Raw genomic sequence first — 26,403 nt, 5'->3', positions numbered from 1 at the left:
GGGAGGTTGGGGCACGTGATGTATTTCCGCTATTTGCAACTGATCAGAGCTGCGAACCGACCTGAGCAGAAAGCGATAAACAGCGACACACCTTCCCGCACGGTAGGTCAAACATGTCATTATGCTGGGGGACAGCAATGTGGGCTCAGTGCGGAGCTGGCCGGGCTTTTGGTATCTGTGGATGGGGAGGGTTTAATCTTCAGAGGGAAACCATTTATTATTGCGGCGAAATCCCAGGTCGCTGATTTGGAAATCACAGATGGAAGGTATTTACAACATGTGAGGATTTGATAGCGGAGATGGAGGACCGGAATTGTGGATTTTGTTTAAATTCTTCCTCGTATTGTTTTTTTTTTTCAAGTCTTCAGCGTTAGAAAGATGAAAGAGCCTCTCTTCCTTCTTGAAGACTGAGACGGCGCTGAGCCCTGTGTGTGTTTCATTACAGAGCCCTGTTATTTCACATCTATCACAGCCACTTGGCAGCTTATGGCGGAGCTGAGCGTTTGCGGGCAGGAGGAGCGGGAAGAGGATTGTAGCTGGCAGGAGTGTGGAGTGTTAGAGGAGTAGGTAAGTGTCACAGTGGAGGGGGCGTCATGGTGGAGAGGGGGGGGGGGTGGTGGTGGAGAGGGGGTATCGCAATGGAGGGGCGAGATGGAGGGAGGGTTGGAGTTGGGGGGCATAAAGGGAGGGAGGGTCGCAGTAGTGGGGGGGATGGGGATGGAGGGAGGGTCACAGTGGAGGGTGGGGATGGAGGGAGGGTCAGTGGGGGGTGGGGATGGAGGGAGGGTCACAGTGGGGGGGGGGATGGAGGGAGGGTCACAGTGGGGGGGGGGAATGGAGGGAGGGTCACAGTGGGGGGGATGGAGGGAGGGTCAGTGGGGGGGATGGGGATGCAGGGAGGGTCACAGTGGGGGATGGGGGATGGAGGGAGGGTCACAGTGGGGGGTGGGGATGGAGGGAGGGTCAGTGGGGGGTGGGGATGGAGGGAGGGTCACAGTGGGGGGATGGGGATGGAGGGAGGGTCTCAGTGGGGGATGGGGATGGAGGGAGGGTCACAGTGTGGGGTGGGGATGGAGGGAGGGTCACAGTGTGGGGTGGGGATGGAGGGAGGGTCACAGTTGGGGGATGGGGGAGGTTCACAGTGGGAGGATGGGGATGGTAACAATGGAGGGTTAGGATTTGTTACAAAGAAGGAAGGAGGGAGTGTTACAGTGACAGGGATAGAGGAGTGTAAATGTGATAGTGGAGGGTGGATGGGGATGTAAAGACAAAGGAATGAGGCTGTAAGTTCAAAAGAAGTGAGAGAATGGGAGTACAAAGGGGAATAGTCAGTGGGTGTAGGGGTGGATGGAGGGTGAAAGTTTATAAAGACCAGATGTCTGACTTTCGTTTAAGTCGGCCTGTCCGGTACCAGATGTCTTCACAGTTTGTATTTTGACCCTTAGTCCAGTTAGCTTAGTAAAGCCCTGGCAAGGGCCTGTGCTTATTCTATTCACTGTCCGCAATAGCCTTGATGTGATGGGGACCCAAAAAACAGCATTGTTTTCATATCTTTCTACCCTCCACTTCCCCATTCATCTTGTCTCTCAAATATCCAAACGTGGTGGTGTTATTCCCCACACAACCACCCCCGCTCCCCCACGCCCCCTGCCCCCCCATCACTCCGGTGTCTGGTTTTGGTAGCCTGTGACACTGGTCACCCTAGTGATGTTACAGGAAATAATAACAGGTAATGGAATGATGAGGGAACATTGGAACAGCAATAGGTCATTCAATCACTTCGAGCCTCCTCCACCATTCAATTAGATCATGGTTGATCTGTATCTTGAATCCCTCTACCTGCCTTGACTTCATTTCCCTTAATACACTTGCCTTACAAAAATCTATCAATGTTGGTTTTGAAAATTTCAATTGGCCTAGCCTCAAGTACTTTTTGGGAGAGATAGTCCCAAATTTTCGCAGCTCCTGCATGTGAAGAAGTATTCTCTGACATTATTCCTGAATGGCCTAGCTCGAATTGTAGTATTGTGTACCTTTATCCTGGACACTAGGTTTTCTAGAAAACAATTTTCTGGAAAATGTTTTTTCTCTAGCTACCCTATCGAGCCTTAATCATCTTGAAGACTAAATTAGATCGTCCTTCAACCTTCTATATTTAAGGGAATACAAATGTAGCCAATGCGATAAAAACCAAAAATGTTGGAAATATTCAGCAGGTCTGGCAGCACCTGTGGGGGGAGGAAACAGATGATTTCACATTTCAGGTCTGTAACCTTCCATCAGTCCAAGCAACATGTTATCAAAGTTTAACTCTTTAAGCTCAAGTTTCATTCTGGATAACCTGTGCCTCATCCCCTCCAAGGCCAATATATTCTTCTGATGTACGAGGCCCGGAATTGAATGCAGTACTCCAGGTAGGGGTCTACCCAGAGCTCTGTACAGTTATAACAACTTAGATCACCTTATATTCCAGTCCTCTTTAAAATCAAGACCAACACTCCATGAGCCTTACAGATTTTATACACTCTACTAGCTTTTCGTGATTTTCGATACTTGAACCCCTAAATCTCTCTTCTCATCCATAGCTCTAGCTTCTTGCCATTTGCAAAGTAGCTAGGACTCTGAAGAAGACTCATGTTGGACTTGAAACGTTAACTCTGTTTCTCTTTCCACAATAGTTATCTGACCTGCTGAGTTTTTCTAGCACTTTCTGTTTTTATTAAAAAATAACTAGACCCATCTTTCTTGGGTCCAAAGTGAATGACCTCACACTTCCCCACAATAAACATACCTGCCGCAGTTTTCTCCACTCGCTTAATCTGTCAATGTCGCTTGGCAATTTTCTGCGTTTATCCACATTATTTCACTGAGCTCCCTAACTTAGTGTCATCAGCAAACTTAGATATTCCTTCATTCAAATTGTAGTATAATGGAGCTTGTTAGACTAAGTCCCATAAAGGGTTAACTGTAATAGCCTGTGATATAGAAGGATGTGACATATACTCAGGATCTGAGAGTCTAGGAGGATGCAGCATGGAAAGAAGCTAGAGTAAGGGAGTGTTCTCATAACTGTAAATATGTTACAATAAAGTTTGCAGTCAGCAGTCTTTTGGAGTTATTGAATCTACTACAAGCCAACAGCACAATAATATATGGTGGCAAGTGGTTAAAAAGATGGTGGTAGAAAAATCTTCACTTCTGCTGGAGCACTTCGAGTGGAATTTTGCTCAATTTGCACCGCTTTAGGTCATGCCTCGAGCCAGACTTTGAGCGGGTCAAAACACTTTTGTACGCAGTGGGTGACCGTGCAGATGGCATTTTAGTTACCCTGGGGATCAATGAGGGTAAAGCCCCATTTGCCAATGTCATTGATGCATTGGAGACAAATTTCAGTCTCCACAAGAACACCATCGTGGAATGCGCAAAGTTCAATAAATGCACCAGAGACATGGGGAAAGCATCGCTGCATTTATTAATAATTTGTACTAATTAGCGGAAGACTAAGTACAGTAATCTAAAAGAGGAGCTAATTCATGACAGAATAGTTGTTGGAGTAATGGATGATTCATTAACAGATAATTTGCAGCCCTGAAGAGACTTGATGCTGGCGAAGTTGATTCAATTAAGTGAGCAAGCTGAGATCAGGAGGCAGAACCAACTGGTAGTCAGGAGAGAGACAGCCCGAATCCCAAAGTAACAGATACAGTTGAATGAGTCAGACATAAATAAAAGGGAAAATAGAGAGAAGGAGACACATGAGAAGCAATGAATGGCGACAGCCCAGACTAGCTGTTGCTGATGCAGAAGAGGAAGGCACGGGCATGGGAATTCTTCCATCAAAGATGAGCAATGCTTTTGGTGGAAAAAGATGGGGCATTTTCAGGCAGTTTGTTGCAGTAGAATAAACGGGCAGAACGCTCAAAACAGGCTTCAAAAGGAAACAGAGTCCATGAAGTTGAAGAGTCACAAGACGTATGGATACCCTTCGGAGAGATTAAAGGAGTGGAAAGTATTGGAGTGCAAAAGTCCTGGCAGAAGGCTACAGGACACGCTTTATATTAGATACTGGAGCAGCAGTTTCAGTTCATTCAGATATTGAACCATGTTTAAAAAAAGAGAGCTCTTCACCCACCCTACAAAAAGCTACACGGACCAGAGCTGAAGGTTCTGGAAGAATTAACAGCCACTTTAAAGCACAGAGAAAAAGTAATTACTGAAGTGATGTACATAATTCAAGATGAGAGTTGTTCACTTTTTAACGTAGAAAGGCATGCATGGAATTGGGTCTAATAGAAGAATAAAGAATGGTGAAGATCAATCAGGAGGCTTCAGAGCAGAATTTCCAAATTTATTTACAGGACTGGGAGGGATTAAAAACAGCATATCATATAACACTAAGCCCAGCAGCAAAACCAGTACGTTCATATAAACCCAGAAAGGCTCCACACACTTTACTTCCAAAGGTAAAGAAAGAGATCGACTCAATGATAAGACAAGGAGTCATTTCATCTGTAAAAGAACCAATGAGTTGATGCTTAGGGATGATACCAGTTCCAAAACCAAAAGATTCCATAAGAATATGTGTTAATCTCACACGACTCAATAAAGCTATGAAAAGAGAAGTCCATCCAATGATATCAGTAGATCAGAGTTCAGCAAACTTAAGAAAGAGCTCAAAATTCTCCAGATTAGATGCTAACAGCAGATTCTGGCAAATTCCACCAGAAGAGGAGTTCAAGCTTCTCACAACTTTCATAACACCACTTGGAAGATTCTGTTTTAACTGGTTACCCTTTGGAATAACATCAGCACCAGAGATCTTTCAAAGGACAATGTCAAATCTTTTAGAGAGCTTACACAGAGTTGTTTGCTACATGGATGATGTGTTGAATCATGGGTCCACTCAAGCTGACCATGACATGAGAGTGAGAACAGTGCCGAGAAGACTACAAGAAGTAGGATTGACACCTCAACAGTATGTGCGAGTTTTCACAGCCAACGATCAGGTTTCTTGCTCACATAGTGAGTGCATCAGGAATAAAGATTGATCCACTGAAGACCAGAATCATAAAGGAATTTCCAGCTCCAAGGAACATCAGAGTGACGAAAGTTCATGGGAATGGTGAATCAAGTGGCAAGATTTCTTAATAAAAACTTCAGCGCTCAACGTACCACTACATCAGTTGTTACGCCAAGGCAATGAATGGTGTTGGAAAGAAACACGTCAGAAATTATTTGGAAAAAATCAGGTTGATGCCATCAGAGATATTAACACATTATGAGCTGGAATTACCTCCAATAATAGCAGGAGATGCATCCATTACAGGATTGGATGCAGTACTTTTTCAGGTACGAAGAGATGGAAAATGCAGATCAGTCTATTACGCGTCACATTTATTAACAGATACAGGGAAGAGATATGCAGTAATCTAAAAGGAAGCATAAGCAGCCACGTGGGGATACAAGAAATTTGCTGACTCTATCTTAGGTCTTCACATTATGATAGAAACAGACCATAAACCTTCAGTCACACTATTGAATTTGGAAGAGTTTGCTGTGACGCCATCAAGAGTTCAAAGTTCTAAATTAAGATTGGTGAGGTTTGAAACTCCTACATTATATGTTCAAGGGAAATAACAGATCTCACATTGAAACGGAGAGTCCAGAAATTACAATATTGAATTTTGGAAGAAGTCGAGGGGTTTGCTCTAATGATAGTCCATATATTACCAACAACTGCACAAAGGTTGAGTGAAATCAGAGGTTCAAATGTCAGATGAGGAATTTCAGATCAGATAATATCAGATCAGAGAATTTTGCATTAGAGGATGACCAACATATAGACTATATAGTCCCCTTGAGATCATAATTTGAGTAGAGAGCTCATCTGACAGCGATCAATGATTTATTGGTATACGATGATAGGACATTAATCCCAAGCACATTGAGACATGAAATTTTACACCGCCTACATCAAGATCATTTAGGTATTACCAAGTGCAGAGCCAGAGCATGGTATTCAGTTTGGTAGCCAGGTCTCAAAATCATTGGCAGAAATAATATCCAGATATATCACATGCACAAGTAACAGACATGAGCCAAAAGAACCATTACTGTCATCATCTTTACCTACAAATGCCTAAAATAGGATTATTTTAAGCATCAAGGGAAAATGTTCATAATAGATTACTACTCGAGGTGGATTGAAATGAAACAGTTACATGGTCACACGTCAGAAGCAGTGATAACGACATTGAAGGAAATTTTTGCAGTCCATGGGATCCCTGATATTGTGATATCAGATAACGGTCCACAATTCATGAACGTAGCATTTCAAGAGGTGAGAGAATTATTTAGGTTTGTTCACACAAGCTCACCAAGGTTTCCTCAGGCGACTGGAGAAGCTGAGAGGTGTAAGAACTGTAAAGGCATTACCGAAAAAATACGAGGATTTTCAACTAGCACTCTTAAATTATAGATCCTCACTCTTGCAGAGTGATTGGCTCCATGCGAGTTACTCAAGGGAAGAAGGTTGCGGACACAGATTCCTACCCTTCCACATACATTGATGCCACAGGTCAGAGGAACAGACTTAGAGAGGAAAATTACTAAGGAAACAGATGAAACACTATGACTGCTGTCACAGAGCAAGAACATTATCAGATCTTTGACAGGGAGAACAAGTTTGAATCAGAGATCAGTTGAGATTTGGAGAAATAGTGGAGAAATTGCCACACCTGAAATCTTACATTGTCCAGATGGAACAGGGCGCAGTAAGACGAAACCGATGAGCTCTTATTGCAGTTGAGCAACAGAGTAAAAATCAGGCACTAGAGAGGTTGCAGCCATCAGAAATGAAAGAAGACACTGAAGCAGGTGATCCCGAACCATCTACTAGTTTTAATTATGCACAGAAGACCAACAGCAGAATGAGAACATTTTATTCCCTACAAACGAGAGGAGAGCGAGGTATGGTTACTAGTGAAGGCGTCACAATGCTTATTGGAATAAGGGAAGGTGAGAATCTCAAAAAAAAAAGGAGGAAGGAGAGAGAAGAGAGAACATGGATAGAGAAAGAAAAATGACATTTACCTAAGAGCTAAAAAGAGGCTACATTTCCCACAAGTATCCAAAACACTGAAATGTTCAGAATGATTAGGAGACTGAAACTTTGAGTTACCAGGAACTTCAGAGTACGTTGAAGTCTGAACAGAGACTTGGGGAGGAGATGTAGTATAATGGAGTATGTTAGACTACGTTCCATATAGGGTTAACCATAATAGTCTGATGTCATAGAAGCATGTGACATATACTTGTGATCTGAGTAACTGGGAGAAAGCAGCATGAAAGAAGCTAGTGTAAGGGACTGTTCTCATAACTGTCAACATGTTGTAATAAGGTTGTGTGTTTGCAGCCGACAGTCTTCGGGAGTTATTGAAACAACTCCAGCCCAACAATATACAACTCCTTTATAAAAATCGTGAAGAATTGTGGCCCCAGCACAGATTCTTGGGGGACACCATGATTTTCAGGTCGTCGGGCAGGCACGGCGGGTGGGCCCGGAAGCAGCCGAGGAACAAGTCCACCGGCTGCAATCGGCCCCCGACCGCAATTTCACGCTGTCTGGCCAATTAACAGCCAGCCAGCATGGAAGGTGCACTGAGAACCTCCACGCTACCGGGGTGCGGGTGGGATGTGTGGGAGCACAGAAGTCTGCACGTGCACAGGGGAGTGCACACTGAAAGCTCCCTGAAAGCAAGGAGCTGCCTCAGGGAGCTGAAGAATTTTAAAATCAAAAATAAAGGTTTTTAAAATCTGAAAAAAAATGCCCCAACTCACCCACAATAACATCAACAGAATAAAAATTCTGCCCAGTAATTTATATTTATTTTTCATTTAGTTGTGGAAACCTCATCCTGCCCGCGGATGAGGTTTGCTAAAAACTCAAAAGGCCACCTGGTCAATTTGCCCGCCCGCCAACCATAATGTTGGACGAGCAGCGAAAAATAGGATTAAATTAATTGATTAAGGGCCTTAATAAAGGGCTGACTCGCACGTACGCCCGCCGACGAAAAATAGTGTGCGATATTGCGCCCGATCGGGTTGGGCACGCGCCTGCCCCCGGGACATAAAATCCTGCCCCTTCAGTCACATCCTGTCAATTTGAGTGCATAGTCATTACCCCTACTGTCCACTGCCTCTTAATCAATCCCCTATCTAAGCTAATAGTTGCCTCCAATTCCAATGTGCACTCATTGTTGTTAACAGTCTCTTGTTGAATGTTTTATGGAAGCCCATATAAATAACAGCCGTAAACACACTCCCTTATCTACAACACATTAGTTACTTGCTCCAAAAATTCAACTAGGTTTTTTAGATATGGCTTATTATTTACATATCCCCATGCTCGATTTCTCTGATCAGCTCAATTAATCAAGGAGGGAGGAACAGTTACTCAAGCAGAAGGGGATGGTGAGTGCTGTTCTTTTGGGATAGCCTCCACTTAAAACAGGCTGGACCACATATTCTGGTGAAGCACATAACCTGTGTGGTAGATAGGGTTTTAAACTAATACGGAGACATGGAGGGTTCAGAAAAAGGTAAATAAAAGAGAAGGTAAGGCTGTAGAACAGAATAGTAATTTGAGTAAAATCAAGAAGATTGGGTCAGGAATGGGCAGAGAGTCTAATGACAGTAATAGGGTGTTAGCAACTAAAGCTACATCAGGGAAAAATAGTTTTTTTTAAAAAAAGTAAAATTAAAGGCATTATATCTGAATGCATAAAGTATTCATTATTTGACGAAGGAATCAATGGCACAAATATAACTGGGTTTGACCTAGTAGCTAAGGTTGCAAACTAAATATTCCAGGGCACTTGATTTGAAGAAAAGTTAGGGGAAAAAGTTAGGGGTAGAGCTGATAATAAAGAATGAGATAAAGATGGTGGAAAGAAACAATCTTGTTGATTCTACACCCTTATTTTCCGAGATATGGGTGGGGTGACAAAATAACAAGCAGCAGATAACACTGGTGGGTGTTGTAAGCATAGTTGCAAATTAGTGGAGCATGTGACAGGGTAATGCAATCATTGTGAGGTACTTCAATCTTCATGTAGACCTAGCAAACCAATGTGGCAAATGTAGCTTGGGGAATGAATCCTTAGAATGCACTTGAGACAAGTTTCTGGAACAATATATCAAGAAACTGACTAGGGAGCAATTTACTTTAGATCTAGTATTGTGCAATGAGATGGGATTCATTAGTAATCTTAAAGCAATCTGGGGCAGGATTTTTACCTTGTCGGGCCCGGTGGGCGGGCCTGGGAGCGGTCACGAAACCGACCGCCGCCCGCAATCGGGCCCTGACCGCGATTTCACGCTGGCTGGCAAATTAATGGCCAGCCAGTGTGAATTATGCATTGCAACGCTGAGCGCTGCCGGGGTGGGGACGAGAGGAGGACGAGTGCGGGTGTTTGCGCATGCACATGGGCGCGCGCGCAATGGAAGCTCCCTGAAGGCACAGAGCTGCCTCAGGGAGCCGAAGATTTTTAAGAACATAAATAAAGAATTTTAAAATGTTAAAAACATGCCCCCTCGTGTGACTCTGTCACATGAGCAAGAGCATGTTATAAATGAGATTTAAACATTTTTGTTCTATTTTTAATTCCTGTTGGGAACCTCATCCCACCCGTGAATGAGGTTTCATAAAAATGCAAAGGCCGCCTGGCCGATTCGCCTGCCCGCCAACTGTAACGGGCAGTGAAAAATTGCATTTAATTATTACTTTAATGGCCTTAATAGGCCTGTTAATTGTCGGCGGGCGCGCTGCCAACTCCCGCATGCGAGTACGTGATGACGTCAGGACGCTCGCCCAACATCATTGCGCTTCATTTTACGTTCAAGTGGGTTGAGCGCACGCCCACCCACTCAGCGAAAAATTCTCGCCCTGGAGAAGACTAATCATGATAGAATTTCATGTCAAGTTTGAGAGTGACGTGGTTGAGTCTCAAACAAGGGCCTTAAATTTAAACAAAGTTAATTACAGAGGGACGAGGGTGCATTTGTTGATGTAGATTGGAAAATTAGATTCCAAGATATGATGGTAGATAAGCATTGGCAAACATTTAAAGAAATAATTCGGAATTCACAACAAAAATGCACTCCCTTGAGGACTAGAAAGCTCACTGGTACTGCCATGCAAGAAAAGTTAAGAATTGTATTAGACTAAAAAAAACTTACAATGTTGCCAGGAAGCCAGAGAGCTGGGAGGATTTTAAAAATCAGCAAACAACAGCCAAGAACTTGATGTGTATGTATAGAAAAAAATAGAATGAGAGTGAACTAGCCAGAAATATAGCAACAGATTGTAAGAGCTTTTACAAGAGGAAGGGACTTGTGAAAGTAAACATGGGTTCCTTGGAACTGAGGCAGGAAAAATTATAATGGGGAATATGGAAATGTCACAGACGTTAAGATATTTTGCCTGGCTTCACATTAGAGGACATAAAGAACATACTGGAAATCGTCAGTAACCAGAGTCTAATAAGAGTGGGGAACATTCATTTATAAAGGAAAAGAACTAGGAAAAATTAATGAGAGTAAAAGCTAAAAAAATCCCCAGGACCTAATGGCTTATAGTTGAGGATTTTAAAAGAGCTGGCTGTAGGGATAGTGAACGCATTGGTTTTTGATATTCCAGAATTTTTTAGATTCTAGAATAGTCCAGTGAATTGGAAGGCAGCAAATGTAACCTGGCTGTTAAAGAAAGCAGGGAACGATGGGCCAATTAGCCTGACATCAGTAGTGGGGAAAATGCTAGAACCTATTATTAAGGACATGTTAACTGGTCCTTGGAAAATTACTATGAGTAGGCAGCATCCACATGGTTTAGTGAAAGGGAAATCATGTTTCACAAAACTAGCAGAGTTTATTTGAGAGTGTAACTGGCAGGGTATAAGGGGAGATCAGTGGATGTGATATATTTGGAGTTTCAGAGTGTATTCAATTAATTGCCACACAAAAAGTTACACAAGATTAGGACTCATGGGATTGGGAGTAATATAAATAGTATGGGTTGAGGATAGGTTAATACACAGAAATTTGAGAGTAGGAGTAAAAGGGTCAGTATTGGAATGACAGGGTGTAATGAGGTGGAGTGGTGCAAGGATCAGTGTTTGCAATCTTTATCAGTGATTTAGGTGAGGGGACCAAGTTCATCATATCTAAGTTTGCTAACAATACAAAGCTATATGGGAAAGTCAGCAGTGAGGACGACACAGAGTCCTCTGATTCTCAACCCTTCCACTAATGTGAATGCTTTCTCTCCATCTGCTCTGTCTAGACCCCTCATGATTTTGAATGCCTCTGTCAAATCTACCCCTCAGCCTTCTGTCCTTTAAGGAGAACAACCCTAGATTCTCCACCTCATTCTCCAGAACAGATCCTGCAATGCCTCCTTCCTTACTGCATCTCGATTGCTGTGTAAAGTTTAGGCTATCTTACCTAAGGAAGAATATATTTGGAGAGCTTGAGTGGAATGAATTTAGCCAAAAAGAAAAATGACATTTGGGACAGAATTGGCTATATGTTATATGATCCCCGTAGAGACCGCTGACTTTTTAAAAGAGATGAATTATGCAGCGACTGACAGAAATGACCAAAGGACAAAGATTTCACATTTTAAGATTCTTACTGCAACAAACAAACTAAAATCAACATGGCTCAAACAACCTGGCAACTAATACATTCAACTAAAAGTGTACTATCGCATCAGCTAACACAACCAAGAAAGATATGTCTTATGAAACCGCTTCACTGTGTGCCACACTTCAGGCAGATATGTAGTATTACAAAAACAGTCCCATAGTAACTCCCAGCTCTCCAGCAGGCTTGCTTCTCCCTGCTACACTAGGTCAAAACAACCAGTGTCCTTGAAAATCGTTCCAATCAGTCTGAGTTTTCTGGATCCTATTTTTCACCAGCAAAGCCCACCTCAGTGACTCCCTGTTCTTTAGATCCACAAGAGTCTCATCTATTCTGTTCCCTTCCTTCTGAACAGAAAACAAACTCCCACAAGCATCCTGCTTGGTTGTTAACACAAAACAGTCCTCTGCTTCTCCATAGCAGTATCTTCTTTGCTTCCCTGCCTCTCAAAAGACAGCAGTCCTTTTTCTGTGAGACACTGTGAAAATGCTTTAAAACTATTATTTGGCAATTCAGTTGGTTTCTGTTTGAGTTCTCCCCCCATGGCAACCCACTTACATGGGCATGTTTCTGAGCTGGAGTGTTTGTCATGACCTTACCATCCCCTTTTCACAATGTTCTGCTTCATCTTAAGCTAAATGGAACATTTTAAAACATAACTGTCTTTTAAAACTCAGCATTCATGACAATATCAAGATGCTGACCACAGTGCTTGAGACTGTCACTGTCCAACATTTCAACACTTATTCAGATTTTGACATCTGCAGTGCATACTTAAGGAGTGAGGGGAAGTTTAGAATAATGCAGTCATCTACAGAAAGTAAATTGGTGATGTCACAGCTCTTTTATCTTGAATTATTTTAACATTGTGTGCTAGGATTTTCCTGCAGGCAGCATTGGTCCTGGTCTATTTTGCATTGGTTTTAATTGGCTACACTAAGGGTAGCTTGACATGGAAAACTGGTGGGGAAAAATTTTTCTTCCTCCTTGCCCTTTATGATGAACAGTCTTATGGATGTCAGCTGCCTTTTGGTACCTAGCCCATATGGACATTGTTCATGTATGACCTTTCACAGTAAGACATAACCACCAATTCTGTTCCTATCTTTATTGTCACGAGGACTTACCCAACAAAGTTGCAGTTTTATTGCAAGAAGAGCATATATGTTGTCCAGGGTTCCCACTCCTGTTCAATACCCCAAGGCCCATGTTGGAACTGCATTGTACTTTTCAGCCCAAGTCTGCAGACACATCCTCATGATTCCTACAGGTAGAATAGGCTCCCAGACAAGATTATTGAATGTTACCTGATGTATCTGAAACAGTAATCCTGCAATGATTTAGTATCTCGGGAGGAAGAGCTGGGGATGAAGACTTGGCAAAGTCAGATGTAGTGGTAATGCCACAAGCCTCTCCCAGTTATCTCATTTTAACAGTAAGCTGTCGCCACTGGTGTGAGTACAAAATGGAAAATGCTTTTGCCTGGCTGGAGCTTTCTAAAGTTACTCCAAAATATCAGGCAGTATACTCACCATTCACTCACAAAGCAGACCATAGGAATGTAACTTGCAAAGTCATCATAAAGATCCCAAAGCCTACTAAATTTGATCTTCATCCTGCTATTTTTAAAACAAACTTCAGATTCTAAAGCTAATAGGTAAGAAAGCAACCAACTCATCAGAACTAAGGTACATTGAAATTTTTCTTTATAAATAACCAACATAGTCTTAATTTTCAAGCTGTTCCTATTTTCTCATTAGGAATGGTCTCCCCCGACCCTGTGTTTTGATTTATTTCCTTATGTTGAAATCTCTTAACAATATTAATTGAAAAACTGTCTTAAATATTGATAATTACGACCACAAGCCAATTGTGGTTCTGATGGAGAAATCGAAGCTATCCCATGAGATGATGTTTGTGAGACATAATTTACATCCAACAGTTCTTAAGTACAATACAACCTGCTGGCTACTTAAACTTCGACAGCAGAAAAATAAATCAAATTTAAAAACTGGGTGAGTTTTATTGGCTTATTTCATATATAAAATATTAAAAACACATGGACTGGAACAAATGTTTAATAATGAAATTTTAAATAGCAGCAACTGTTGATACAATGCCGAAGTTGGTGTTAAAATGGAAGTGTCTTCCATTCCCCAGCTATCTCATGCATCATCTAGACGAGCATGAACATTTTACGCTTGGAAACATTTTTAGTAAACAAGCATGTGATATTTGAACAAAGAAAAGAAGCTTTATCTTGCTGGGCAACAGAACAACAAATTGCTTTAACCTTACATAGTCTTAGGATCAGAACTGACTGTACTAATGCTTCCATAGTTTGACAAATTAAGAACAAACAAGCAGCTGCTACACTGACATGTCATGGCATCATATCTTTTATGACATTTAGTCATCGATCCTGATATCAATAATCAACTTGTCACCTTTGTGTTAAGCCTGCCACACTTTGGCCAGGATATTGAGGTTGGTGACCAGGAGGAGGGGCCAGCTCGCCGACACATAAAATGACAGAACTCCCGACGTCACCGCGCCCCATTTAAATTTTCAGGTCGGCGGGGGCGCGGCCGAATCGGCTGTGCGCCCGCCGACCTGTCAACGGCCAATTGAGGCCATTTAAAAACCAATTCCAGTAATTAATGGGTGGGATGAGGTTTCATGAGGGCTTTTAACAATTTAATAAAAGATTGATTAAAAGTGATGGACATGTCCCAACTCATGTGACAGTGTCACATGGGGGGACATGCCAGGGAAATTTTATTTCTGTACAGTGACCATTTTTAAATTCGGCGCCGATCTCCCTGAGGCAGCACTTAGCCTCAGGGAGGTGAGTGTACTCTTTTGCGTGCATGCTCGAAAGAGCGCACTCTCGGCTGAGGGAATCCCACCCCTCCCAGCCACGTGCTCAAGGAGTGCATCACAATGGGCGGGCCTTAAGTGGCCTGCCCACATAAAATGGCGACGCGCCCCCAATCGTGGACGCTGATCAGAGGCACGCCTGCCCGCGCCCGCTCCTGCACTTCCCCCCCAACGGTGGGGGGGGGGGGACAATTCTTCAACCATTTAGAAGTTATATCTGGTGTGCCAGTAACTTGGACTGAAAATGTATATCAGGATTCAGTGGAAAAAATATTTATATTTATATGGTATTTCTATTTTTCCATTTAGTGAACCTGACTGCATAATGACTTTGCCACTTAAAATGTCTTTTGTTTGGGTCTGGACTGTATCCTGTATTTAAAAACATTGCCATTATGCTGCCCTAATAAAAACTGTTGAAGCTTTGTGAGATTTGAGAAAAAAGTCATGTGTGCAGAGTTGTGAAGAATTCGAAGAGCTGAACCAGGCTAACCGAATGTTATTAGTTCTGAGTGAGTTCAGTATTAATCCTGTGTGTAGGCAAGATTTTAAAGCTCAGGTGCGCTCACTGCAAATTTGCATTTGAATCTTCAGCAATGTCCTTCTGGACTTGTCTAAGCATTCTGCCCAGTGCTCCTGTGATTAACAGTCATTAAATATATAAATCCCTTAAAAGCACAGTGTGAAGTTGCTGCATCTGGTGCAACATTGTGGTGTTCCAATGCAGTGTGCTACAGAGATGTGAGGTGTGCGCTTGTGCCTTCAGCCTTTCCAACCACGTTGATCAATGCTTCCCCACAGGGAGGAAGAGAAGAGTCAGCAGGATACAAAGAGAATGTTTCCTCTTGTGGGGAAGGGCATAACTAAAGGGCATCAATATAAGGTAGTCACCAAGAAATCCAATTTTCAGAAGAAGCTTGTTTGCCCAAAGAATGATAATGATGTGGAATTTTCTGCCACAGGGAGTGCTTGAAGTGAACAGTATAGATGCATCCATGGGGAAGCTAGACAATCATATGAGGGAGAAGGGTATAGATGCTTATGATGATAGATTTGGATGAAAAAGATGGAAGGAGGCGCAAGTGGAACATAAACACCACTGATTGGGTCAATTGACGTGCTTCTGTGCTGTCAATCCTATCCTACCCCAGGCAGGTTTCTGTACTATGCAGCCACACAGCACCTATTGTCAGGTTCGTTCAAGTTTAGCAATGGGAGAAATCCCATAAGTTGGGAGAAATTGGGAATGCAATCAATAATCTTGGCAAATGGTGAATGGCTCTACAGTGATTCAAGAAGAGATAGACAATACATTCAAAGCAGGAAGTCAAAAAACTATGCGTTGAATGAGTGGTGGGATCTAAATAAAAGTCAATTCTTAATAAGAGTTAATGCAAGTGACAAATAAAAAGTGTACTTTATTGAGATTTGCACGGCTAGTCATAGTTTGAACCTTTGGCTTTAAATGCCAAAGATTTCACTATTTGGTGAAATTGAACACCATGTTTACACTGCCTTTTAGATCATTAAAATTAGAAGTGTCAGGAGAGATGAATGTGCTAATAAGAAACTCCATTCTACTTTTCCTGAACTTGACATAGAATGTGAAGTAATTGAAATAGCTGAACTGTTCCATGTTTGAATTTCAACAATTCAGTAGATAAAGGTTGGGTTACCTATTCGTGACTATCCCATTGGAATGAAAGGACCACAGGTATAGGTAGTATTAAGACAAGATTTATCTAGGGATTCCATCACTTAGGTTAGAAAAAATACCATGATTGAACATGAAGACACTAGAAATCCTCAACATTGTTCATGTTACTTAAGATCAAGAAGGATGCAGAGGCACATCACTATGAAGCAACCTGTGCAGCAACATGCTGGTATATAACATGACATGTTACCCTCTCTCATTGTATTGCCAGCCTTTTCAGCTCTTCACATTGCAAATAAATTACTGATGTGAAAAAAATGCTTAAGATTTTCAGGCAGTTATTACCTGCAGTCATTTTTACTGAGCTGCTAGTCACTTCCTTGCTTAGTTTTTTTTAAGCGTTCACATTAAAAATAGTTTTAATGATGTTTTGAGGTAATGATGCCTAGTTATTTGATCTTTTTTTCCTCACAGTATTTCCTCATTTTACAACAGCTTTGCCGTGTATTGATGTCAGAAGATAGTAAATGGAAATGTGGCTAATCAAGCCAGATAAATTTGCTTTGTACTACTTGTTTCACAATATTGTGATCCTGTTTATTTTTCCTGAAGGGGTAGTGCTTGGCTCTGAATTTCACAAAGTGCCACAATTAATTCTGTAGGCATATCTGAAAAGACCTGGGGCCGTGTTTTACTTTGAGCATTAATGTTTATAAGATGTTTATGAAAGCAGTTTGTACCCCGACTTTGAGGAGTTCTTCCATCCGAAAATTTGCAAGTGGGGACCAAAAAGGAGCTTTTTACCCTTCTCAAAGGGCATTAAGAAACTCACCAGATTTAATTCGGGCAGAGGAAAAAAATGGAAAGTTGAATATTCGACTGCAAATCATCTGGTATTAGTCAGCTGAAAGGAGTTTTCTGGCACAGAGCCTGGGTGCAGTGACCATATCTTATAATGCAGGTTATAGAGGTTGGCAGGGATACAGGGGTCATAGGGAGTGCACCATTCATAACATAAACTATCCCAGGCAGTGATGTATGGCAAGAAAATCAGCTGCCTTGGCAACCCCAACTTTCCTTAATTTCCATATCAATCCTGTAGTGCTGCTTTACAATATTGTTGCCTTACCTTGTTGCTCTTTCTTGAGCTATGGAACTTCCTTCCAGGGTCGCTAACACAGAGGCCACATTGTCTGTGTTGTATTACCAAACATGCTGCTTCATGAGCATGTTTGTGGACCCTTACCCTAGGTCAAATGAATCACGTCATACCTTTTCGCGATAACATCTACAGAGACCTGCAGTGAATCCAACTTTGCATGACATTGTCCATTGTAAAATTTCAAACATCAACCTACTTATTCACTGGCTGTACAAGTCTATGAAAAATGCGCATTTAACCCATTTTTTGTAAAAAGACGAAAATATTACAATTACCACAAAAAGTAATTGACAGACATTTTTACCTAAACTACAGTTGATTCAATGAGACAAATTTATAAAAAATGAAGTCAAATAAAATATTTGAATGCTCTGAGCTACTTAAAGCTTGGCAATACAGAAAAGGAGCCATTACCTGGCAACGTTGGGTAATGGTCCTTCACTATGAATAACTATTTCTAAGAATTTTTACAAGAGTGTAAATATAAAAAGTTTTCATTTTTCTAATAAAAGCTGATATTTGCATTAAGTGCTGGGGTTTAAAAAGAAAGGCCTTTACATAAAAGAAGTACCACAAGTTAAATATCCCAGTTCTGGCTGTGAGTCTTCAAAATAGTCAAAAATCAGCATGAGAATTTTAATGGCTTAGTACTTTGTATTCAATTAATGTTATTTTATATATTTTTTTTACTTGTCCGCTAGTTAGTGCTCGTCTGGTAAGGGACAAAATAATTAACAAGTGAACCACATGCCCAACGAACAACAAAAGGGATTTACTCAGTGTCCTAGAAATATGTGGTATTGGTCGGGGTCAATGTGTTTCAACTGCTGTTAACTTCTTACACATGATGTTTTAATTTTTATTCTCAAGGTAGATTTCGCTTCCAAAACGCAGCATGTGTTCATGCCAAGTGAAGTAGTCGGACACATCCTGTTACTATGGTGCCTCTCTGGGCCCCAAGTAAAACGAGCACTGCTACATGGCACATCAGCAGGTTGCAAGGTTGTCATGTTGTACTCAATACATCTTATTTAACATTTTGTTACTGTATTTTCCTTTGTCTGTTGGCGGCAGAAAATACATCAGTGGATGGATCAGTGAAAGCTCATTCTTTGCTACCATCAGAGCTAAAAGCATTGGCTTGAGTTACCTGAAAGACAGATCATATCTTCAGGCAATAATTTGGTCGTCATTGTATGCAGGTGCGTGCTGGCAATGCTTATACAAGGAATTAAATGACACTTCTATTAAGATATTTCATGACATCTGACATAATGGGAATTCTATTCCATAATAAATTCTCTAACTGAATGAACTGTTTATTTTTTAAAGTCTTAATCGCTGTGCTCTTTTTTCCCAATGCTTTTGTGTAACTTGCTTGGTTTTAGTTTCATGGGTAGAGTTTATTTGGAGCTGAAATCTGCATCTTCATTCCCTGTCTGATTTGGATTCAAGGAAGTTAAGTGCATCCAATAAACTTAAACACTGTACAGTAATCATGCAAATCACACTTTGTCACCTACTACTTTGGAAGAAGGGAATGCATTCATTCACTTTGCATAAAGGCTAAACTACAGTCGGAGGAAAAGAAAGAGCTTGCGATGTAGTGCCTTTCCACAACCTCAGAATGTCTTAAGCTGCTTCAAAGCCAATGAAGTACAATAAGTTTAATGCCAATTATAATGTAGGGAAACGCAGCACCTACATTTTACACAGCATGGTTCCACAAACAGTAAATAAGATAAATGACCTGGAAAATTGTGGAGCTTGTTGAAGTTGAATGTTGGCCAGCACACCGAGAGAATCCCATGCGTTCTTTAGACTATTGCCTTATGGCCTGCTTTGTTCATCTGAGAGAATAGGCAGGATCTCAGTACAATGTCGCATCCTAAATTAATTCTAGATTTACTTACAAATAAGTGACCTATACAAAAGAGATCGCGGCAAACTACTCGCATGAGAAAACTAGATCAGTCCACAAAGGAGTTAATGAAGCTTCCATTTTACAGCAGCCCAGAGAATAACAGTTCCTTTGCACAAATTGGCCACTTCTTTTCCTTGGTACATGGTCGCAGTCTTTCAAGTTAAGAATTTACATGTAGAATATGTGGGCCATACCTGCCCAAGGAGCTTGTACCCAGAAGACTTGCAGGCAGAAATGGGATATTTATCTTGTGGAAATTCTTTTATGTAACGTAATTTCATTTGAAATAACCAAGCAAGGAAAAAGTGGACAGTCTTTGCACAAAGGGGTAATGATCGTTATCTGTTGATTTCTTTTTCATAATATGCTGCTTCATGATCCCTTTATAAAAATTACAGTTCAGTTTGATAAAATACTATATTCACTAACTTTTGAAGAGTGCTACCCCTGCAAAAAAAAAAGTAGCTTTATCTAAAAATGTTTCCCTTCCTCGTGTTTGCCTTCCATTTTGTGCCTAGCAATGCTTCTATTTTAAACCCCAGCTATTGGGAAATATATAAAACAAAAATTCCTATTCTTGCCCCAGATAAAATATGACTGGAGCTCAAGTGGTTTCTAGCAAACTCATTCTAAATGGAGACACATGAAAATCAAGAAATTATAGCCCAGTTAGTCTGAGGGAGTAATTTGGAGATCCTCCAGTATTTTAGAAAATGGAATCAGTATTCATTTTAAGACTCAATGTTTTAAAGCCTAACTTTTCCTTTCTCTATTGAGATAATTAAGTTAGTGGATGAGGCCATTGAGAGAATGTTGATGAATTTGCTAAGGTTATTTGATAAAGTTCTGCACTAAAGAAATTATTTTAAGAGGTTAATGTACATAGAATAAATTACAAATGAACTGGCTTCTTTCAATATTGGCATGGCAATAGGCAGAAGGCACTTGAAGCACCGTGTCTGGAGTATTGTAACAGTCTGCTGTGGCTTCCTCCTGATTATGCTTCTAGTAATATGTTGAAGGGCACTTTCTGTAACACTCATAAATTTTCTGATGATAATAAATTGCAGCTGGGTGACCAGCACAGGTAATATTAATGGCATTAATTAATTAAAGAGATCGAGCCAAATTGAGTAGGCAGGTTTAGAGTTGTAAATGGAATTTATTGTAGATAATGCTGATAGCAATAAGTTTGAAACCTATACAAAGAAAATGGCATCATAGGCAAGGTGGGAACATTTGGATGCAATTAAAGACCATTCTTAATCAAATTGAATAGTCATTCGGAGGTTTTTGATGCAAGCACTGGGGTGAGTTTTGAGCACATATGCTTAAAGGTCAATAGAGCTGTTTTTAAATCTAGAACAATTCAGTAATTTTTTTGTTCAGAAAAGGGTGTAAGGATAAGCTCAACAACTACAGGCTAGCCAGTTTATCTTCAGCGGTGGAGAAACTTCTAAAAACAATAATAATTTTACGCCTCGGCGAGCAGGGCCTGCCCCACTCGCCGAGCTGAAGATTCAGCCAAAGTCCCATGTGTTTCTTGGATAAATCCAAATACCTACCTGGAAGATTGTTTCATGTGTTGCTTCCAATTTGTATAAAGAGCAGATACCTGACATCAATTTTAAATCTGCATTGTACTCGTTTGAACCTATGCCCCACTGTCAGAGTTTGGTTTCAAGCAGTGTTCTGTATCTACCTTTTCCACTTAATATCAGTATAAGATCACCTCTCAGACATCATTATTCATGGTTGAAAAGCCCAAATTTCTCCAGTATTTAAAAAAAAACTGATCCTCTGATGCTTCACATCAGTCATTCAAGACTCTTCTGAAAGGCCTCCAGGGAATGAACTTGAATGACCATAATTGGAAATGATGTGGTTTGTCCAGGGCATTATACAGTTTCAGTATGAACTTCTTTTGGCCTTAGCTCTACAGTTTTGATCATATATTCTTTATTCATACATCACTCTATTTGCATTGTTGCATTCATAATGGTCGACATATTGTGTGTTGAATCGTTCTCTGACAAGTTGACCCCTTTCAATTTCAAATTATCCATGGAGTGTTTACGTTGCTATTTTTTCTGATGTGTAATACTTCATCATATGAAATTGCAATTGGCATTGTTCCACCCACTTGCACATTGCCTGGCTCATCTTGTAGTTCTGAGCCACCTCCTCAGATCAACTGTGCCTCCGAGTTTGATATTGATTGTGAATTTGACCAATGTTCCTGGATCTGAATCCAGAGTGTTAAGGTAAGTCGCCAAAACAATGGAGTCAAAGAAGGTAATGCTCAAACTGAATAGCGCTCTGGTCAGGCCACAATGTGTCTAGCAAGAGTCCCAACATTGAACCTTGGTATACTCTTCAACAACACAAAACTAAAAGTAAAGGCCATTTGCTTCAGCATAGGCCAAACTGAATTATACCTTTTGAGACCGAAGAGTTTATTTTGCCTCTGCCATTGTGGATTGCAGCATTCATTTGTTTACAAGTATGTGATCGAATTGGATATGTCATGAAAAGTAATGAGCTCTGATAGCCATCAGCATTTATCAAGCTGACCTAACTCACAAGTGAAAATATAGCCCTCTAACATCATGATTTCCTACATTGCAACAGTAATTAAACTTCATTCATTGGTTATAAAGTGCTTCAGGATGTCCCAATGTCATAAAATAAATACAAATCTTTTTCTTTCATTATGTCCTTTTTGTTAATCAACAGTCATTAACGATCCAAAGGCTTGCTGTGTTACAAATATTAGCATATATTGCAGTAAGTTTATTATGTAATAATGTTTCTATTATTTTTTTCTGTAACTACCATTTTTTTCACCTTTTTTAAAGCAATCAGAATGTTTGCAGTTGAGCAACTGAAGGCCCATGAAGTTTCTTCAAATGCTCTGTTTTGCAATGGGACACTTGACCCTCAAATCAGAAATCAAGCCATTGGTGTGACAGAAGTCAAACAGGACAAGAATTTTAACATTATGGAAGATATGTATGACAAGAACGAAAACCTTGGTCATCTTCGGTCAGATGGGTCCACTTTCAGAAACAGCCTCAGCCTAAAAGGGGAATCAGACTTGCAAATGGAAAAGGAGATCGGCAGTTGTTTCCCTGTGAAAGGATCCTCAAGTTTGGAATCGGGTAGAAATCCACTGCCTGTTGAGAATGTCAGAGTCCCACCAGAAGGAGCTGAGATGGGCCACAACAGCAAGCCTGGCATAGCTAAGGATTGCGAAGAGTTTGCCGTTTCTCCTTCAGATGACAATGGCTATTCCAGCAGCTGCCTGAGTATAGAAAGCCCAGACAGTGTTGAAGGAAGCATCTGGGAGGCAACCGGAACTGTGAGCAACGATAATCTTGACCTGTGGCAGCAAGCTGCAGCAACCGAGATCGAAAATGTTCCAGGGAGTCCACCAGCTGCAGACTCCCTACTGCCTTCAATACTTGAGGCAGTCCAGAGTCTGCAAGAGAAGCAAAGATTCAAAGAACAAGAAAAGGAAAAGCACCAAACCCAGGTGATCATGTACCGGCGTTTGGCCTTGCTGCGTTGGATCCGCAATCTCCAGCAGAAAGTAATGGACCATCAAAGCCGGCTGCAAGAGAGTTATGACACCATTTTGAACAACCGCAAGGAACTGCTCAAATTCATAAAGCAAGGCGTCATCTAGCAATAAATGCCGGACAGCCGATGTGTCAAAACACAACTTTTTGAGCAGGACAAAAAAGAAATTGGAAAGGAGCAAATTAAATCAATGAGTATATCAGAAACTATCATTTATATCTTTCATTATAGGTAATCCAAATGCTGAACTGATTTAACAGTAAGTCAAACTGTGATGGTAGTGTGCTTCAAAGCACAGGTATTAATTCAGCTTCAAAAAACTGGGTATTTAAATGGGTAGCGTAAGCACCTTTTTAATGTATTTTTTTGACGGGGCAGAATGGATATTTTTTTTTCTGCTTTCCCACAGCTTTTTGAATTGCTGGTCCCCGGTTTCAGAGTATGTTTTCTAAGATGCAATTAAACAGACATTAAACAAAGGAATCTATCTTCACACAGTGGTGAAAGGATTAATTTTGTAACACACCACACCCAGTCAAACAGTTGGTGTTGTGGTCATCACCTTGATCTGTACTGAGACAAGTGATTTTCTCACACCAAGAAAACAATTGTTTCTTACCTGTATGATCAGGGGTATGATCAGGGAAGATTATCTCCAGTCAAAGTTATATTAGAATATCATGCTACAACATTACAGTTACTATATTATAATATATTACTTTTATATTTACCGTTTAACACATTAAACCAAATCTACAGGTATTGGTTTCCTTTTAAATGTGACATAGAATACTTTTACCAACTTTTCAAGCTGCTTAATTAACAAATCACATAATACTTTGCAGAAATGCTGGTAAGAAATTAATTTTTGCTATCAGCTAGAAAAACAGAAGGATCATACAAGGAATCAAGAATGTTGACTGGTGTCTGATGCCAGCATGTGGGGCACAGCTGAAGATCCTGACTCTGGCCAGCTTTTGTTGGCTTTAATAACAAGATTCTTGGGTAGAGATACAATTTACATTTACGTAATCATATGTACGCTCAATATCTTTTGTGTTTGATGCATAGAGACACTTTTCATTAGTTAAACTTGACTTGGTGATTTTTTTTTAAATAAAGGCTGTCATTAAATGGAATTAGAGAAATGTTCTGATATGTGAAATACTCTTTGTTCATATTCTCTGCTTAAACTAAGACAAAATTTTATTTTTGTTATTCTTTTGCAGAACTTCTACTGGAGTTCCTTAAGATTTATAAGGTCATTGCAAACAAATTGCATTGCATGTGTTCAAATTATTGCACTCTGGCCTTTACAAAATACTATTCAGTGTAACAGATTTTCAGCTTTTGACAAAAATGTTAACACTATATTAGAAATTAACATATGGAAGTATTGCAGTTGTCTCCGGTGTCTCGTGAGATCATTATGCATAGGTGATGTTTGGAAATTGACCATGTGCACATCAGAAGTAGTATTGGCCGGCTCATTATACAGGGCAACTAAACTGAACAATACTTGACAGTATGGATCTTTGTAGGAGAGCTCTGTGTGCAGAAACTGCCTCACACTATTGGTTGAATATTGCATTGCCGAAAGTGTATAAACCTTATTCTGGACAGAATAGCAGTCGCACACAGGAGGAAATAAGCTGCTCTGGCCCTCTCTGAACTTAGAGCATGACAAAACACTCTTTTTGACTTGTTTGAAACATTTATACAAGTTATGTAGATATGATTGTTCTGTTACGAAATAGCGAACACCATTTGAGAGAGAAAAAACTATTATTCTCTCGGTACTGCAGATTTATTTGAATCTCAGGCCTTTGTTAACAAATGTTTGCAGAAATGTAATTGCAAATGTTTTCCTGATACTATCACTAAGAGAGTGCAATTAATCTTAAATTTCTGATGTGCAGTTGTCAATATACTAAAAAGCAAAGTGGAACATTTTATGTACTCATATATATTTGTGTGTGTAAATGTGTATGTATATATTAAATATATATAGTATATATGCAGTCAAATTCAATGCTGAGCTCCAACAAATGTGAAGTTTTGCTCTCAATTTGTCAAAGTATTTAAAATAAATCGGTTCTTTATTAACATTGGTCTCTTGTTTTTTAATGAAACCGGGAAGTACTTGTTGATCTCGGCAATACCTCGATGTATGTGGCTGAGATGTGGTAAAATCATAGCGTGGTCATCAAAATTATTTTAATAAGTTTGCATCATGAACTTTAAATATTGAATGAGAGTCTTGGACTCCCATCATCTTTGGAAATATTTAAGCAATTATGACACAAGCAATATTTCTGCTCTGTTTAATTGTCACATGGGATATATTTAAAACCGTTACAAACTAACCTGTAAGTTAATTTGAAGAGCAATCAAACTGTTCTTTTTTCAGATAGCAACCTGTTGCTTGCAAAATTTAGTTTTACATGTGAATGGTTGGCAAATGGAAGAAGAGTGAGTTTACAGTTAGAGGAAGCTGTTAATATGTACGGTCAGTTTTTAACATGCCCTATTCCTTTTAAATCGCCCATTCTTCCAAGTTTCCATGCTCGCTCACCACCACCACCTCCTCCCCCCCACCCCACCACACCATAGTAGAGTCGGACAGGATAAAGAACAGAACACTGATGTTAAAACAAGGGACTATCATCATCATCCACCCACCCATCATTAAAGGCATACGTCTGTAGTTCTGGCCTGGCCTTGGCAATTATTTCTCTTATCTTAAAACTAATTTGTTCGGTCATTGTGAAGCAGTCCAGACGAGAAGCTTGCCTGTTAAGGGTTGCCAAGTAACAATTATTTATCAAAGCTTGTATTTGATCTCAGTCCCGCTGGTTGATAATGCAGTACACCTAGAATTGCCAGTCTTGCTATTGTTTGTTATTTATTAATTTGCTAAAGCTGTTGGTTATCTCGCTGCTCTCAATTACGGCCATTTTATTGGTTAGAGGTTTAAAATACTTAGTCACTGCCCATTAAAACAGACACTATAGATGATGACTTTTTCAAAAGCTGGGTCTCCAGAATTATCTGTTCATATCTATATATGGTGGAATCTACTTCATAACTTATCTAAGTTTGAATTGTTTCAGAAGGACTGATCTATTAACATTATGCTAATTTGACCAAAGTCCAATTAGGGTCAAATTTATTCTGCAACTTATAAAAACTATTATGTGAACTATTATGTATCATAGAGAAGGAATTAAATGCTAGCCTCTTGGATAAAGGCAATTTGTAAGTGATTCACATTGGTCACTCACTTGTAAGTACCAATCAGTGATTTGTAGTTACTGGTTTAGAGCTAGTAATGCAAACAGCCTACAGTTCAGAGTACTGATCCATGTCATCGAACTAGTAGTGCCTTCAGATGCCTTGGCCCTAAGCGCTGGAATTCTCTCTCTAAACCTCTTTGCCTCTGTACTTCTCCTTTGTCCCTTTAAGCCTCTCCTTAAGAGCATAAGAAATAGGAGT

General features: G+C 40.4%; 1 protein-coding gene across 5 annotated transcripts; it reads left to right on the top strand.

Annotated features, from left to right (window-relative positions):
• c19h1orf216 (chromosome 19 C1orf216 homolog) lies at positions 1-25,014 on the top strand. Of its 5 annotated transcripts, XM_078567073.1 has the most exons (4): positions 9-102; positions 446-567; positions 18,477-18,604; positions 22,185-25,014. In XM_078567073.1, the coding sequence occupies exon 4, from the start codon at positions 22,193-22,195 to the stop codon at positions 23,012-23,014; it is 822 nt and encodes a 273-aa protein (XP_078423199.1). In that variant the 5' UTR covers positions 9-102; positions 446-567; positions 18,477-18,604; positions 22,185-22,192; the 3' UTR covers positions 23,015-25,014. The 5 variants fall into 5 exon arrangements, with proteins under 5 accessions (XP_078423198.1, XP_078423202.1, XP_078423199.1 ...); XM_078567072.1 differs by lacking the exon at positions 446-567 and having other exon boundaries at positions 1-102; XM_078567075.1 differs by lacking the exons at positions 9-102; positions 446-567 and adding an exon at positions 208-266.
• The last annotated feature ends 1,389 nt before the right edge of the window (positions 25,015-26,403 follow it).

The sequence above is a fragment of the Cetorhinus maximus genome, chromosome 21 (assembly GCF_964194155.1).
Source record: "Cetorhinus maximus chromosome 21, sCetMax3.hap1.1, whole genome shotgun sequence".
Taxonomy (NCBI): Eukaryota; Metazoa; Chordata; class Chondrichthyes; order Lamniformes; family Cetorhinidae; genus Cetorhinus; species Cetorhinus maximus.
This window is presented reverse-complemented; position numbering and strand designations above follow the sequence as displayed.